Source organism: Neofelis nebulosa, chromosome 14, assembly GCF_028018385.1.
Source record: "Neofelis nebulosa isolate mNeoNeb1 chromosome 14, mNeoNeb1.pri, whole genome shotgun sequence".
Lineage (NCBI taxonomy): Eukaryota > Metazoa > Chordata > Mammalia > Carnivora > Felidae > Neofelis > Neofelis nebulosa.
Window position 1 is genome coordinate 60,947,687 of NC_080795.1, and position 14,576 is coordinate 60,962,262.

Below are 14,576 nucleotides of genomic sequence, written 5' to 3' on the forward strand. Positions count from 1 at the left end.
TGCCCACACCCTGCCAAAAGCAGTTTGATATTGTGAGTATTAAGTCATTGTGGCTATTCATTTACCAGAGAAAATAAATTTACCCTGTATCCCTAGCAATACATTCTTCATTCTTTCTGTCAAAGGAACTAAAGTTTTTAGCATACTTCTATATTTGCTGGAAATATTTCAAATTTAGTCAGAAGCAAAAAGAGAGAGGATGGTGAGGGCCTTCCAAAGCAAGCTGTGGACTGTGCCCATGGGTGACTACCACCTAGGGACAGGAAGCAAAGAATAGCCTGTCATACCTGAATGAAAAAATGAAAAAATAAACAGTCTGACTGGTTCTGCCTTTGTGGCATAGTAACTCTACCCACTAGGAAAACACAGCCCAGTGAATGTCAGACTGTGACCAGTCCGTGCCTCAGAACCAGCCAGTGTTGGAGCTGCTTTCCCTCACTTGGCAAAGGCTTTCTTAAATCCCTTTCAATGTGTGAAATGACAGTCAAGACACCAAAGATGAGTCAAAGGATTTTTTTAAATGACACTTTATTCCTATTTGGTATACAGAGGAGCCAAAACATTTTTTAAAATGTAAATATATTCCTATTCAGTTGGTGCCTGCTTCCAGACCTCTATGGAAAGAAGCTTCCTTTGATCATCTGACAAGTCTTGGGTTCTGAGCTGAGCAGTGCTCAGCTTGGTCCCGGAGTAGACCTTGGTCCGGAGTAGATAGGCAGAGAGCGGGCTCTGCGTCTGTGCCTGCTCGGGGCTCACAGATAACCTCTATAGGACCAACCTAGCTTTTGTTCTAGCTTTGGTGTGAAGGAAGAGGGTAGAAAGTAATCTGATCTTTCTATTTACTGCCCCTCTCAGAGGTAACTGTATATTCATGATGCAGAGCTCAGGGGTTGTCCTGTTCTAGTGTCCATTAGAAACAAAGAAGCAAGGAAAATTTCAGGCAAAGCTTTCAGCCAAGGATTCTGTAAAGAATGTATGTTCTTACCTCTTCTGTATACATTATTTTCTAGGAAAGAAGCACAGAGATCTTTTTTCCCTTGGGAAGAAGATGTGGTTATGTGATGGTTATGAAATCTCCAAAAATATCACATTAGCCCTTCCTTCTTTCAGGAGTCACAAGTAACAGAATGGAGAGAAACAGGGGCCTACCCTCCAACAACACTCATGAGGAAGGGATCAGAAACTCCCTATTCTACAGAAATGGGAGGAAAGGGAAGTTTCTACCCCTCCACAAGAGACTATATGGTGCCATTATAATTAACAAGCCAGGTCTACAATACAAAAATTAGATGTAAGCAAAGCCAGAAAAAACAACATATAAATATTACAATATTTACATTATAATATAAATATTATAATATATTTGTATGATATATTATATAAAGTATATAATATAATATAAAAATATATTTATATTATATATTATATAAAAACAACATGTAAATATTATAAATAAATAGGGAAAAACTAAAGTTCTGGATGAAGCTAGTATACTGTTTAGAAGTCCACAAATATTCATTAGGCCAGAGAAAATCATCGGGCTTAAAACACAAAACACTTTGCTTAATATTTAACTAGAGTGGAAAAGATGCCTTTGGGAGATGTTGAAAGCAGCTAATAGCAACAGTTACTTCCACATCCCAGCCTCTTCATGGTGTTGTCCAGGATAAAATAAGAACATATGCAGAACATCTTAAATTTCTTTAAAGCAAGGTATTATACAGGTAATGCTATCATTTTTCCTTTTATTTATTTATTTATTTTTTAAAGTAAGCTCTACACCCAACATGGGGCTCAAATTCACAACTCTGAGACCAAGAGTCACATGCTCCACCAACTGAGCCAGTCAGGTGCCTGTGTCATTTTTCTTTTAAAATACATTTTTGGGGGGCCTGGATTTAACAAATAAACATTGGTTAGGTCACTTGGGGCTGCAAGTAACAAAAAACAAGTACACACCAAAAAATAATTTAATTATTTTAAACAAGAAGGAAGGAAATGTACTCTATCACGTAACTAAATGTCTAGGTTGGGAGTACATATTCCAAATAAAGTAGCATAGAGTCTCCAGTTCCATGTCATTATGATTCTCTTGACTCTGGCTTCTGACATGTTTTAGTTCTGTCCACAGACTGGCTACCTATAAACTCAAAACTGCTGCCAGTAGCAATGGACACAATGCACTTCATTTTTTTTAATGTTTATTGCAAGAAAAAGAAAACCTCTCCCCAACCAAGGGGGTAGAAAGTTCTCTCTCTCTCTCTCTCTTTTTAATGTTTATATTTTTGGGAGAGAGAGACAGAGCACGAGCAGGGGAGGAGCAGAGAGAGAGGGAGGGAGACACAGAATCCAAAACAGGCTCTACGCTCTGAGCTATTAGCACAGAGCCTGGCGCGGGGCTCCAATTCACCAACCCTGAGATCATGACCTGAGCCGAAGTTGGACACTCAACTGACTGAGGCAACCAGGCGCCCCCTAAAAAAGGTCTTTCTCTCTAGTCTTATTGCAATCAATTTAAATCATATGCTTCCTTCTGTGTACATGTGGAATGAAACTGTGAGCCTATTGTTTGAAGAGCTAAGTGATTTGTTCAGTACTATGAAAGGAACAATAGAAAGGGTAAAGAGAGAGCCAATAAAAAGAAAATAATATTCATTTATACATAAGACCCCGCATGTGGGCATTTTCTGTATGTTTGCTAGAATAATAATTTTAGAAACAACATTTGACTTTCTCATCTCAGTATTTTGATTTATGAATTACCAACTAATATTAAAACAAAGTGATCTAGTATTGAAAACATTTGCACGGATTCTAAGAGTGACTTTTACTTTGTATAATATCATGTAACTAATACCTTGTATTGATGTGATTTAATTATAAATATGAGACTTTGAAATAATATTCTACTGCATTATTGAAAGTTTGTTTAATTTCTTGCCACCAGTAGTTCAGTTTCTGCTGTGAAGTCCTCCTGCTGCTTAAAAATATATACCAAAGCATGAGCAAAATGGTTGTCTTCAGCATTTTGTTTAATGTAAATAAATCGTGTTTTTAGAAAATCCTTTTAATGCCATAATCTGACGTAATTTTTGATCTTTAAACTCCTTTAAGTAACAGTAATAATATTTGTTTACCTAGAGTAATTTTACAAGGATTCATTAATCTAAAATGCTTTGATAAGTTAAAATGAAAGACCCTGTACGATACAAACTTCTCTACCACTTTCAGTTATGATTTAATTAAATTTCAAATGGCAGTTTGTTATGCATCAAAGTAAAACAGTTTGCACATTGCTGCCACTTTTTAACTTTTCCTCCTCTCTACCAGTTTTTGGTTTTACCACTTTCATTAAAATCATTAAACATTTTATAGTAACATCCCAATGTAGAGCACTATTCAGATCTGTTAACGGTAAAAAGTTGAAAATTCCTTTCAATTTAGTTCACATGGCAATATGTGTTCTCTGTATGATTTCATTCAAAGAGACTATTTATTATAGCAAGCAAATTTGCTAGTCTAATTTTATGGCCATCTGATAACCAATGGTGGATACTTCCTGATTACTGTCTGGTTTAAAAATATCCTTGACAAACAGAAATCCCTTGAAACTTTTTTCTAAGAGACAGTTTCTTTATTGTCATTTACCCTGGAGGGAGAGCTCACTGGTACTAGCTGGGCCAACAGACAGAAATCCTGCTTGCTTGCTTTCATTGACAAGTACGTTGACATTAACATTTCCTTGATATTTCTTGCCCAAGCAGTTGGGGTTCTTCATATTTAACTAACTTTATTCAACAGGAGATTCATCCCACTGACATATCCAGTTCAAATCAAATTGTTTATACTTTCAAAAGAAACAAATGTCAAGATAGCTTTTATAGCAAGTAAAAAGGATTTAATTTATTTTACTTTGGAAAAAGAGTCTACCTTTTACAGAAAATATGAAACTGAGATTTTGAACCTGTTCAAAGGAAGGGTAATTGTATTGGCAAACACTAAGCAACATCAAAGTTTCATCAAAGACATCTGTCAAAAGAAAATTCTGGCAAGTAGTTTTAACTTTATCAGTTAGGAGTGGGTTTGGCTGCATATAAAAGAAACTGAATGTGCCATTGTAGGTTCACCCTCAGGTAAAAAAAAAAACAACCAATCAACCAAACAACAACAACAACAACAAAAACATTCTGGTGAGTGGTGTTGGTAATGAGGGAGGCTGTGTATGTGTAAAGGCTGGAGGTATATGGGGAATCTCTGTATCTTCTTTTTAATTTTGTTGTAATCCTACTGCTGCTTTAAAATAAATAAAGTCTCAAAAGTGGGGAAAAAACTTAAAATAATATTTTTTAAACCAAGGTAAAAGTTTGTTTTTCTTCTCATGTAAAACAAGTCCAGACATAGAAAGTCTAGATTTGGAAATGACATAGATTCCTTCCTTTATCTGCTTTCCAGCTTAGCACATAGCCTCCATCCTCCAGGTTACCTCATGGACTAAAATAGGCGTCTAGTGTTCCATTCATCACATCCAAATTCCAGAGAGTAGAAAGGAAGAAAGTGGAAAAAAACAAAAGTGCCAATTGCTGAGCCAAGTTGGTGTCTTTTAAACAGCCTTCCCAGAAGGTCTTTGTAACATTTACTCTTATGTAGCCTTGGCTAGAACTTAACCATATGACTATACTTAGCTACACAGAAGGCTGGGAAATAGATTCTTTTCCATGGGCACATTAATGTCCAGAATAAAATCAAATTTCTATTACTAAAAAAGAGAGAGAGAGAGAGAGAGAGAGAGAAGAGATATTGAGTGACGATTCACAGTCTGTGCCACATCATGTTATAAGTGATGATTTTGTGGGGAATGTCAGTCAGCCATTAAAAATAATGAATGAGAACTATGCCAATTGACTTGGGGTGTAGAGGCAGGAAGAATTTCCACAAGGATTGTTGGGTGAGAAAAGCAAAATGTATAGAAGTGACAAAATATGATGCCATGTTTGAATAACATAAGTAGCAAAAATCTCTCCATGTATGTATGCAAATGATGTATAAAGTATATGAATATGGGAAATGGCTGAAGGACAGCAGGTTGTTAGTGCGTTATCTGAGCAAGGAGAGAAGGGATGAATATCTTTGTGTTGTTCCATTGTTGCACTTGTTATAAAAGGCATTTTTGTACTTTGAAAAACATAAAAAATGTTTTAAAAGGAGGAGAGGCCTCTGGATCCAACCTTCAAAACACTGCCTGCCTGCCATGTATGAAAATTCACAGTAAGCAAATCCAGGATGGAGTCTATCATAGGGGATCCTACTGAAGGATTTAGTAGGCCCTCAATACAAACCAGTTTACCTAAGTTGTTTTAAATGATTTATTTAGGGAAATTACCTATTTAGAGCATATGTTAGCTACATAATGTTAGAACATTGTATTCTTTTTGAACTAGTGGGTGTTAACAAATGTTTATAAATATTTAAATATGATTGTAAGGCAGAATAATTTCACAATAGAAATCTCTGTGAATTATCTGGAATACTAACATTTATTAAATTAAACAAAATAACCTTTATGAATTGTATTTAATGTTTACCTATTTAATTCCATTTAGGCCATGAATCTTTCATGAAAAAGTCTTGTTTGGGAATTAGTCACACCTTGCAAAAATAAATCATTCTGTCAACTTGGCTTCATCAAAATTTCATGAAGAAAAATCTTCAAAATCATGTACAACAAATCGCACTATAAATTATATTTGATCCAGACATAATAAAGAATATGAAGAGCATGAAATAAATAAAGAAAAATAAATTAATTCCCTACCTGAGCTGAATGTCTATTTGGCATGGAAAATGTCCAGTAAAGTGACCTAAGAAAAGAGCTAGTAGCCAGCAATGCTGAGACGTTTGACCATAAGGTCAAAATTATTTTCAATGGCTATTAAAATTTTTAGCAAAGATATTATAAGAATAATTTAAGATGATATAAGATAATTTAAGAATCTTTACTAGTTCAACAAATAATGGCAATATTTGTCTTGTGCCTGGGTTGTGCCCAAATATTGATGTTCTAATATTAGGTCATTGACCTCAGACCAGAAAGTGTTCGGTGAACTACCTACTGAAAATATCCTATTGGATGAACAGTGATGCTCTACTACAAACCAATCTTCAGGAACATTAATATGCATAATAATGACTTGGGAAGGTTGTAATTAAAGGCAATTCCTTTTAATTTTTTTTTTAACGTTTATTATTTTTGAGAAAGAAAGAGACAGAGCATGAACGGGGGAGGGTCAGAGACAGGGAGACACAGAATCCGAAACAGGCTCCAGGCTGTCAGCACAGAGCCCAACACGAAGCTCGAACTCATGGAGCGGGTGATCATGACCTGAGCTTAAGTCCGGCGCGTAACCAACTGAGCCACCCAGGCGCCCCAGGGCAATTCCTTGTTGAATAGTATCCCTATCCTGCAATACTTGTTCAGAATCAGAAATCAGCATTTTAAACAAGCATCCTAAGAGCTTTTTCTGCATATCCCAGGATTATGTTTTGAGAAACACCGCTGTAGTAGAAAACTCTGTTTTAAAGTTGCTAATCACCATTGTAAACCGTCTTCATGTTTGTGAAATAAGGATCCAGTATGCAAATGGCACTGTCATATACATAGAGCTTGAAAAATAATTATGCTATAGTTTAGTAAGTTAAAAAAAATTGAAAAAATAAAAAACACAAAAAACAACTCGGACTCAAAGCCCTAGTCCTGCACCACATTTTTCTCATTAGTTAACCTTAAAAATCAAACCAGTTACTTTAAGCCCGTTATTTCACCAAGAAAAAAGCATGGTTTTATTCAGCAATAGCAAACAATTACAGTACCAGACAAGTGAGATACACCAAAACCATAGGCAAGTCTGGGGAACAAAGAAGAGGTACTGCTCTTTTATAGATGTAATCTAGAGGTTGGGAAGGCTGATATAAACAAAACGTCCACTGGAGTAAACTGAAAACCTGAAGTATAGTGGCTTCTCATTGGCTAAATTGTGACTGTATCTCATTGGCTGGGCTGTTGGTGGGATTGGATAAGAAAAGTCTTCCTTCCTACTGCTGGGGTAGTAAAGTGGTAGCCATCTACAAGGTCTGTCTCTTCTTTGTGGGGTCTGTTATTGAATAAGAGTAGTGGGGTGTGAGAGCTCCCTCTACCCAACTCCCATCTCCATTATAGTGAGGTTTCCCTTTATTAATTATCATAAGTGAAATATGATCCAATGGAATGGTGGTGGTAGATAAATCTGTCAATCTATTTTTTAAAAATATTTTAATTGTTTTTGCAAGGCTGGGGTGGTATAATTTCTGTGGTGGGAGTATAGCTGGGGTAGGGAGTTGGCATACAGAGATAAAGAGGAATCAACCTGGAAAGCAGTGAGCAATTATACTTAAGAACCATGCATCCAATCCCATAATAACATTTTATAGCTTCCAATTCCTAAATTAATTTTCAGTGAAATAAAAGCAGCCATCTAAGTGATGTGCTGGGAATCAGAACAGGGCACACATTATAGAAATTCTTAGTTCCAATTCCATAAACCTATATCTTCAAATAAAAACCCCAATGCAAATAATACATCTCCATCACTTTGTAAATCAATTTTCTGTGTTGTTTCTTTCTCTCAATAGCCAGAACTAGATCTGGGACAGATTCGAGGACCTGGGACAAAAATGCAAAATTCTATTCTCCCCATTCTCTGATTAGCTTGTTCTGAATTGAAGTGGATGCTTGGCAATTAGCTGCTAGGGAACAAAATTTTCTGATTAACTCGATCAACGAAGGGTTAGGCTATCTTCTTTCATAAGTTTGGCTCTCAGTGACAGCAGTTCCTTGGGGGGGGGGGGGGCGGAGATGGGTACTGGTAGGTAGCAAGATCATTTGTACTGCAGGCGGCTTTTAACTTCAGTCCTGGCTTCCAGTGACAGTTCTAACACTATAGAACCACGTGCCCTTAGCAAACGTGCCTAACTTCTTTGAGGGAGGGCAACTAGTACAAACCTGCCCATAGTTGTCCAGTATACTCCAATCCCTTTCCTTTCCCCACTTGAAAATTATCAACATTAAAGGGCATAATATATGGTAAATTACTTAGAATACTGCCTGCAGCATATTAAGCTTCAACATTATCGTTGATTATCATCACACTGCCTATCTTTGAGAGGCTGACTGCACGCACGATAACGCAGTAAGCTTGCGCATTGCCGGGAGGGCGAGCATCTTAAAGCGCTGACACCAGGAGCGAAGCGCGCGCTCGTCTGAGCGTGGCACAACCACTGGGCGTGCCCAAGAAGTGGGGGCGTTTACTTCCGGGGGCAAAGGGTGCATTATTTCCGGGAGGAGCGGGCTGTAGGGTAAGCGTTTTCTACGGGCTTCTGGTGCCCTGGTCTCGGTCCCGGTAAGCCAGGCATGAAGATCACGAGGCAGAAACACGCCAAGAAGCATCTCGGCTTCTTCCGCAATAACTTCGGAGTCCGCGAGCCGTACCAGATCCTGCTGGACGGTACCTTCTGTCAGGCGGCGCTGCGCGGCCGGATCCAGCTGCGGGAGCAGCTGCCCCGCTACCTCATGGGGGAGACGCAGCTGTGCACCACCAGGTGGGCCCGGCGGGTCCGGGGAGGAGGCCCGGGGATCCTGCGGGTGTGGTAGAGACGAGGCCACGACGTGCAAAACGCTCCACCCACGAGGAGTTGACAGTGAAGTGGAGGCACTGAGGAGGTCAGGCGAGTGTCTACCACGTAGGTAGAAAGTACAGTGCACTGCGAATCTTCGCGTGGTTGGCCCGGCGAATGAGACCCGTGCTTTATGTAGTGCTATCTGGCTTCGAGTCTTGGTCCCAGTCCTGCCAGCTTTGTGGCTTCCGGCAAGTTAATCTCTGTGAGCCTGGGATTTCTCATCTGTAAGGAAAAGACCGTGAACTAATAAGGTTGCTTTAAGGATCAAACGTGTGGAGAGCACTTACTGGTATCCAAAATCTACCCGCTTCAAGTGGTTGCTCTTATTCGCATAGCTGTTTCTAGTGGAAATGAAAAATTTTCAAGCGTCACAGCTGCCCTGCGAGCTAACATCTCCGAATCCCAGAAAGATAATTCGCAGCTCGAGGCTAAGAGCCTTGCCCATGGTCATTTATTTATTGAACTGTCTTTATTAAGTACCAGCCCTATGCCAGGCACGGCTGTAGCCACTGAGGATAACTTGGTGAACAGGACAAACGGCCAACCTTCCGGGCGCGTTTTGACTCGTGCGTGTTGTGACTTCCTCAGCCTGGGAACCTCCCGGGGGTGGGGGTGGGGAGATGGAATCATGGAAGGTTTCATAGAGGAGGTCACTTTTGAGCCCAGACACCTTTCAGTTCTGAGGGGAAGGACTAGTTTGGGTGACAGACAAGAGAGAAAGACCTCCTAAATGAAGAAATGGAGTTGTAAAATGCCTGAAAAAGAGATGAGAGCACAGGGTGTAATTGGAAATGACGCTGGGGAAGAAGGGAAATCGAACCTACGACAGGAACTATTAAGAAACTTAAGGGTTTTGGGGCGCCTGGGTGGCTCAGTCGGTTAAGCGTCCGACTTCAGCTCAGGTCACGATCTCGCGGTCCGTGAGTTCGAGCCCCGCGTCGGGCTCTGGGCTGATGGCTCAGAGCCTGGAGCCTGCTTCTGAGTCTGTGTCTCCCTCTCCCTGCCCCTCCTCTGTTCATGCTCTGTCTCTCTCTGTCTCAAAAATAAATAAAACGTTAAAAAAAATTAAAAAAAAAAGAAACTTAAGGGTTTTGTTGTTCCCCTTGTAGATTATTTACTTTGAAAAAGTAAAAAAAAAGAGTGGGAGATGGGCATGGGGGAGGGCACTGGTTGGGATGAGCACTGGGTGTTGTGTGGAAACCAACTTGGCAATAAATTATATTTTAAAACAAAGTAAAAAAAGAAAATGTAAATGACCCGTAATACCACCGTGACCACTGTTAACGTGCTGTACCATCCATCCAGTTCTTTAGACCTGCACATGCACACAAAGGAATGGGCTCTACTGGGAATACAATATTATTGGCTTGCTTTTCGCACATATACCGCTCCATGAACTGCTTTCCAAAGTCAAGTAGTGCCTCATAATGGTTGTAGGTACCCCACAATTTGTTACCCCTAGCCTTCAGCACTGCCAGACAAGTCCTTAGTTAGCTTGTGCCCCTGAGTTCATCCCTCCTGGTTACATACCACCTGTCCCTTAATCCCTGTGCCATAGAAATACCAACATTTTTAACATGGTGCTGTAACAAAAAAGTCTGGGAAGTACTATATGGAATTATGTTCTGTAGCATTTTTTCCCTAAAGAATTTATTTTAACTTCCAGAATATTTTATTCATACACAGCAGTAGACTAGTATAATTAAGTGTGTGTCACCCAGCTCTGGGAATTCTTGAAATGGCCAATCTTGTTTCCCTTATCCACCCTCCCACCTTATTTTATATATATATAATATATAACATATATATATATTTATATATATATATGCTATATATTATATATATATGCTATATATATTATGTACATATATAAAATATATATAATATATATTCTATATATAATATATATACATATGTACTATGCTTATTTTATTTTTTTTAATTTTTTTTTTAACGTTTATTTATTTTTGAGACAGAGAGAGAGGGAGACACAGAATCCGAAATAGGCTCCAGGCTCTGAGTGGTCAGCACAGAGCCTGACGCAGGGATGGAACTCACGGACCACGAGATCATGACCTGAGCCGAAGTCCGCCGCTTAACCGACTGAGCCACCCAGGCACCCGTACTATGCTTATTTTAAAGCATAGTATTGTGTCGGTTCTTGGTGTGCATCATGAAGAGATAAATGCTATCAGACCTGATAACTGTCTTTTAGAGAAGCTGATTGTAACTGTGAGGGCTGAGTTGGAGAAGCAAGAAGGTGAAGACCGGCGAACTCGTTTTGTGGTTGTCCAATCAAGAAATAATGGGAACCTAAACTTCAGAGAAGAAAGGCTGGAGCCCAAGGGCTCTACAAAGAGGCATTCCTGAGACAGATACCAACAGCTGATGGGGTAGGGTTATGGGTGAGGAAGAAAAGGTCAGTTAGGAATTCTGACTTACACCCAGGAGCTTCTTGATCTAAATCTTCATGATTTTAGACACGAATTTGAAGAGATGGTGTACATCCGTAGGAAATATCCAGTAAATACATGGGAGTTTGGGCCTGAAACTCCAAAAAGTTCAAAACTGATGAATAGAAAGCAAAATCTCTTTTCTTAAACAAAACTAAATGGATGATAAAGGGAGTGAGGCAAGGTAGAGTCTGGCAAGGGCTGACTGGAGTTTCAGAAATCTTTGACTAACTGGTTCTCATAATTTTTTATTTTCTTTATTTTTTTCTTTAGTGTGATAGAAGAAGTGCCTGGAGAGCTTATTAAAATGCTGACATTTGACTCCTCAAGAGGTGCAGAAATGGGGATGTGAAAAGGAGTAGAAATTAATAGAATTTGTTATCACTGTGTCATTTTGATATGGGTAGTTTATAGCTGACATTTTAAAAAACATTGGCTTCTATTAATATGAAAACGCAGAGAGAAGAAGGAAGTTGTGATTGTTATTAAACCGATGACTTAAATTTTTACTTCTCTGTACTGAGAATCGTTTAAAGGTGTACCAATTTGTACTTGAAGTAGAAGCATCTAGCGCTAAGGTTGGGGCAAGGTATGTGTTGTCAACTACTTGGATTCACATTTCGACTCTACCACTTAAGAGTTGTGTTTGAGCATGTTACTTGGAATCTCTCAGAGTGAGGTACTCTAAAATAAGGATAACTTTCAAATTAGGTGCCTGATAGGGCTGTTTTGAGATTGAAGCAAGAATGTATGTAAAGAGCAATTAGCATGCTGCCTGACACGTAATAAATGCTCAGTAGATTTAACTGTTTTTCCTTCAACTTGGTGTTTGTGTTTTCCAGGTTTTTATTTATTTTTTAAACGTTGATTTATTTTGAGAAAGAGTGGGGGGAGAGGTATAGAGAGAGAGAATCCCAAGCAGGCCCCGCGCGCTGTCACCCCACCCCTACGCCCACACCCCGGATATACTGTGAGATCATGACCTGAGCCAAAATCAAGAGTCAGACACTTAACCAACTGAGCCACCCAAGTGCCCCAAATATTTTCCAGGTTTTTAAAGAGTGATACGGCTACCATATATTTGGGGCCAACACATAACACATTCAGATCGTGATGGTATAGTTTAAATTTCGTAAAAACTATTTTTCTATACTTCTGTGAACACTGAAATGTATGTTGTAATTGTGAGCTGCTAATAACATTTTTTTTTTTTCAGGTGTGTGTTAAAAGAGTTAGAAACTTTGGGAAAAGACTTATATGGGGCAAAACTGATTGCACAAAAATGCCAAGTCCGAAATTGTCCCCATTTCAAGAATCCAGTGAGTGGATCAGAATGTCTGCTCTCCATGGTTGAAGAGGGAAATCCTCATCATTATTTTGTGGCAACACAGGTGATACTGCTTTTAAAATTAGAGTCAATTTTAATCATTTCTGTTTCTATTTCATATGGAGCTGCATATAATCAGAAAAAATTAGATGGAAGTGGTTTGATAGAATGTTTCAACTTTTTAAAGTACAAGCTTTTAAGTTGATTTGCAGTCAATAAAAGCAGTTGTCATGCCATTAGAGAATTTGAGGAGAGAACCTTAAGCATATTGATTTTTCTTCTTAATTACTGAAGTATTTTTTTAATAGTTATTGACAAAAAGATGTGATGATATGTGTCAGCATTCTTGAAGAGAAGTGGAACAAATATTTTACATTCTGTGTTCATCAGTGTTTTTGCATGTTCCTGTATTTTATACTAGTTCTCAAAAAGTCGTGTTTTATATTATTTGAAATTGTACCACCAGTATAGAACTGTTTCTGGCTTTTAAAGACCAGGAGGGGAAGGAGAGACTTTCAGGGTTGATATTAACGAAGAAGTTCACATACATACAGATTTGGTTACGTATTCTTTTAGAATTATAAAATCACTAAATTAGATGCAGAGCTGAATCTAGAATCTGAGTCCATGAATTCTTATTTTATTTCTATCCCTTCAACCTCTGAACATTCTTGACCCTTTTTGAAGCATGTCTTAGGAGTAGAAAGTGGGGCATTGCCTAACATTCTTACCTTTGTGACAGTTTGTAATTCCTGGTGGTAGAATCTTGATAGATCCAGTGTCACATTGTTGCCACTTATCTCTTTGTGCTCAGATTTCTTGTTTATCTTCCTTTTTTTTAATCATAAAATTTACTCTATTAGTGAGACATACCAATTTGAAAAGTAAAACTTGTGATCTCTTCTATTTTTTCCACTTAAGGCATCTTATTTAATTGACATATTTGAACTGAATAGTGCTATTTTTCTTTTTAATAGGATCAGAATTTGTCTATGAAAGTGAAGAAAAAGCCTGGAGTCCCTCTCATGTTTATTATTCAGAACACTATTGTCTTGGACAAACCTTCTCCCAAAACAATTGCTTTTGTTAAAGCAGTAGAGTCAGGTCAGCTTGTCTCAGTGCACGAGAAACAAAGTATCAAGCAACTCAAAGAAGAAAAGGGTTTAGTGAAAAACCCTGAACAGAGGAGAAAGAAAAAACACAAGAAAGTAAGTGGCCCCAATCCTCTTAGCTGTTTGAAGAAAAAGAAAAGAGCACAGGATACAAAATCATCTGCCTCTGAAAAGAAGAGAAAAAGAAAAAGAATCCGGAATAGATCTACCTCAAAAGTACTTTCTGAAAAGAAGAATGCAGAATGATAATCCTTTGAATACTTTTAAAGACATTTAAATGTGAAAAATAAATTTCTTTTTAAAACTGTGGAAGTACTTACAATAAAAGACTATTATTTTTGTAAATAAATATTGACTCATAGGCCTTTGCCTAAAATTATTCATAAAAACAACTCAGAGTGGATGGGTTTAGGCATTTTGGAGATTGTTCTTCAATGTAAAAATCTTGTCTTTTTTCTATCTCACCATTGGCCCGGTACCCCCAGGGTATGCAAATCATGTAAAAAAATCAAATCGTACAAAAGGCTTGTGACAAAAAAAAGTGGGCGTCCCTTTTCACATTTACAATGGAACATTCCTCATTCATGCAGTGGTTGTAGAATTTATATTCTCAAATAATAATATGGTGCTGTCTTTTGGTCCATCCATTATTTGACTTTCTACTAGAAAGTGGAAATTTTGCTTACTTGTATTACTCCTTCATTTTTCTAATATATTATTTCAATCTTTATACATCTCAAAGTATTTTTTATTATGACTATAAACTTTGTTCACCACTGACCCAAGTAGCATGCTATGATTGAATTTATTTCTTACGCTATGTTGTTATTCCAAAGTTAATAATGTCCTCATTTTCTTTTAGCATCTGACTGGGTCTTGCCACATTCTCTAATAACTGTTAAAGGAACTTAGAATTTTCTTCTTTTTTTAATGTTTATTTTTGAGAGAGAGTGTGTGCGCGCGCGCGCGCATGAG

General features: G+C 38.1%; 1 protein-coding gene across 1 annotated transcript; it reads left to right on the forward strand.

Moving 5' to 3' along the window:
- Nucleotides 1-8,359: 8,359 nt before the first annotated feature.
- UTP23 (UTP23 small subunit processome component) lies at nt 8,360-13,950 on the forward strand. The gene is made up of 3 exons (XM_058698885.1): nt 8,360-8,631; nt 12,379-12,553; nt 13,467-13,950. The coding sequence occupies exons 1-3, from the start codon at nt 8,444-8,446 to the stop codon at nt 13,845-13,847; spliced, it is 744 nt and encodes a 247-aa protein (XP_058554868.1). The 5' UTR covers nt 8,360-8,443; the 3' UTR covers nt 13,848-13,950.
- The last annotated feature ends 626 nt before the right edge of the window (nt 13,951-14,576 follow it).

Coding starts and splice junctions, on each gene's coding strand:
- UTP23 (XM_058698885.1), top strand. CDS start 8,444: ATGAAGATCACGAGGCAGAAACACGCCAAGAAGCATCTCGGCTTCTTC. Junction 8,632..12,378: donor ACGCAGCTGTGCACCACCAG/GTGGGCCCGGCG, acceptor TTTTTTTTTCAG/GTGTGTGTTAAAAGAGTTAG. Junction 12,554..13,466: donor ATTATTTTGTGGCAACACAG/GTGATACTGCTT, acceptor TCTTTTTAATAG/GATCAGAATTTGTCTATGAA.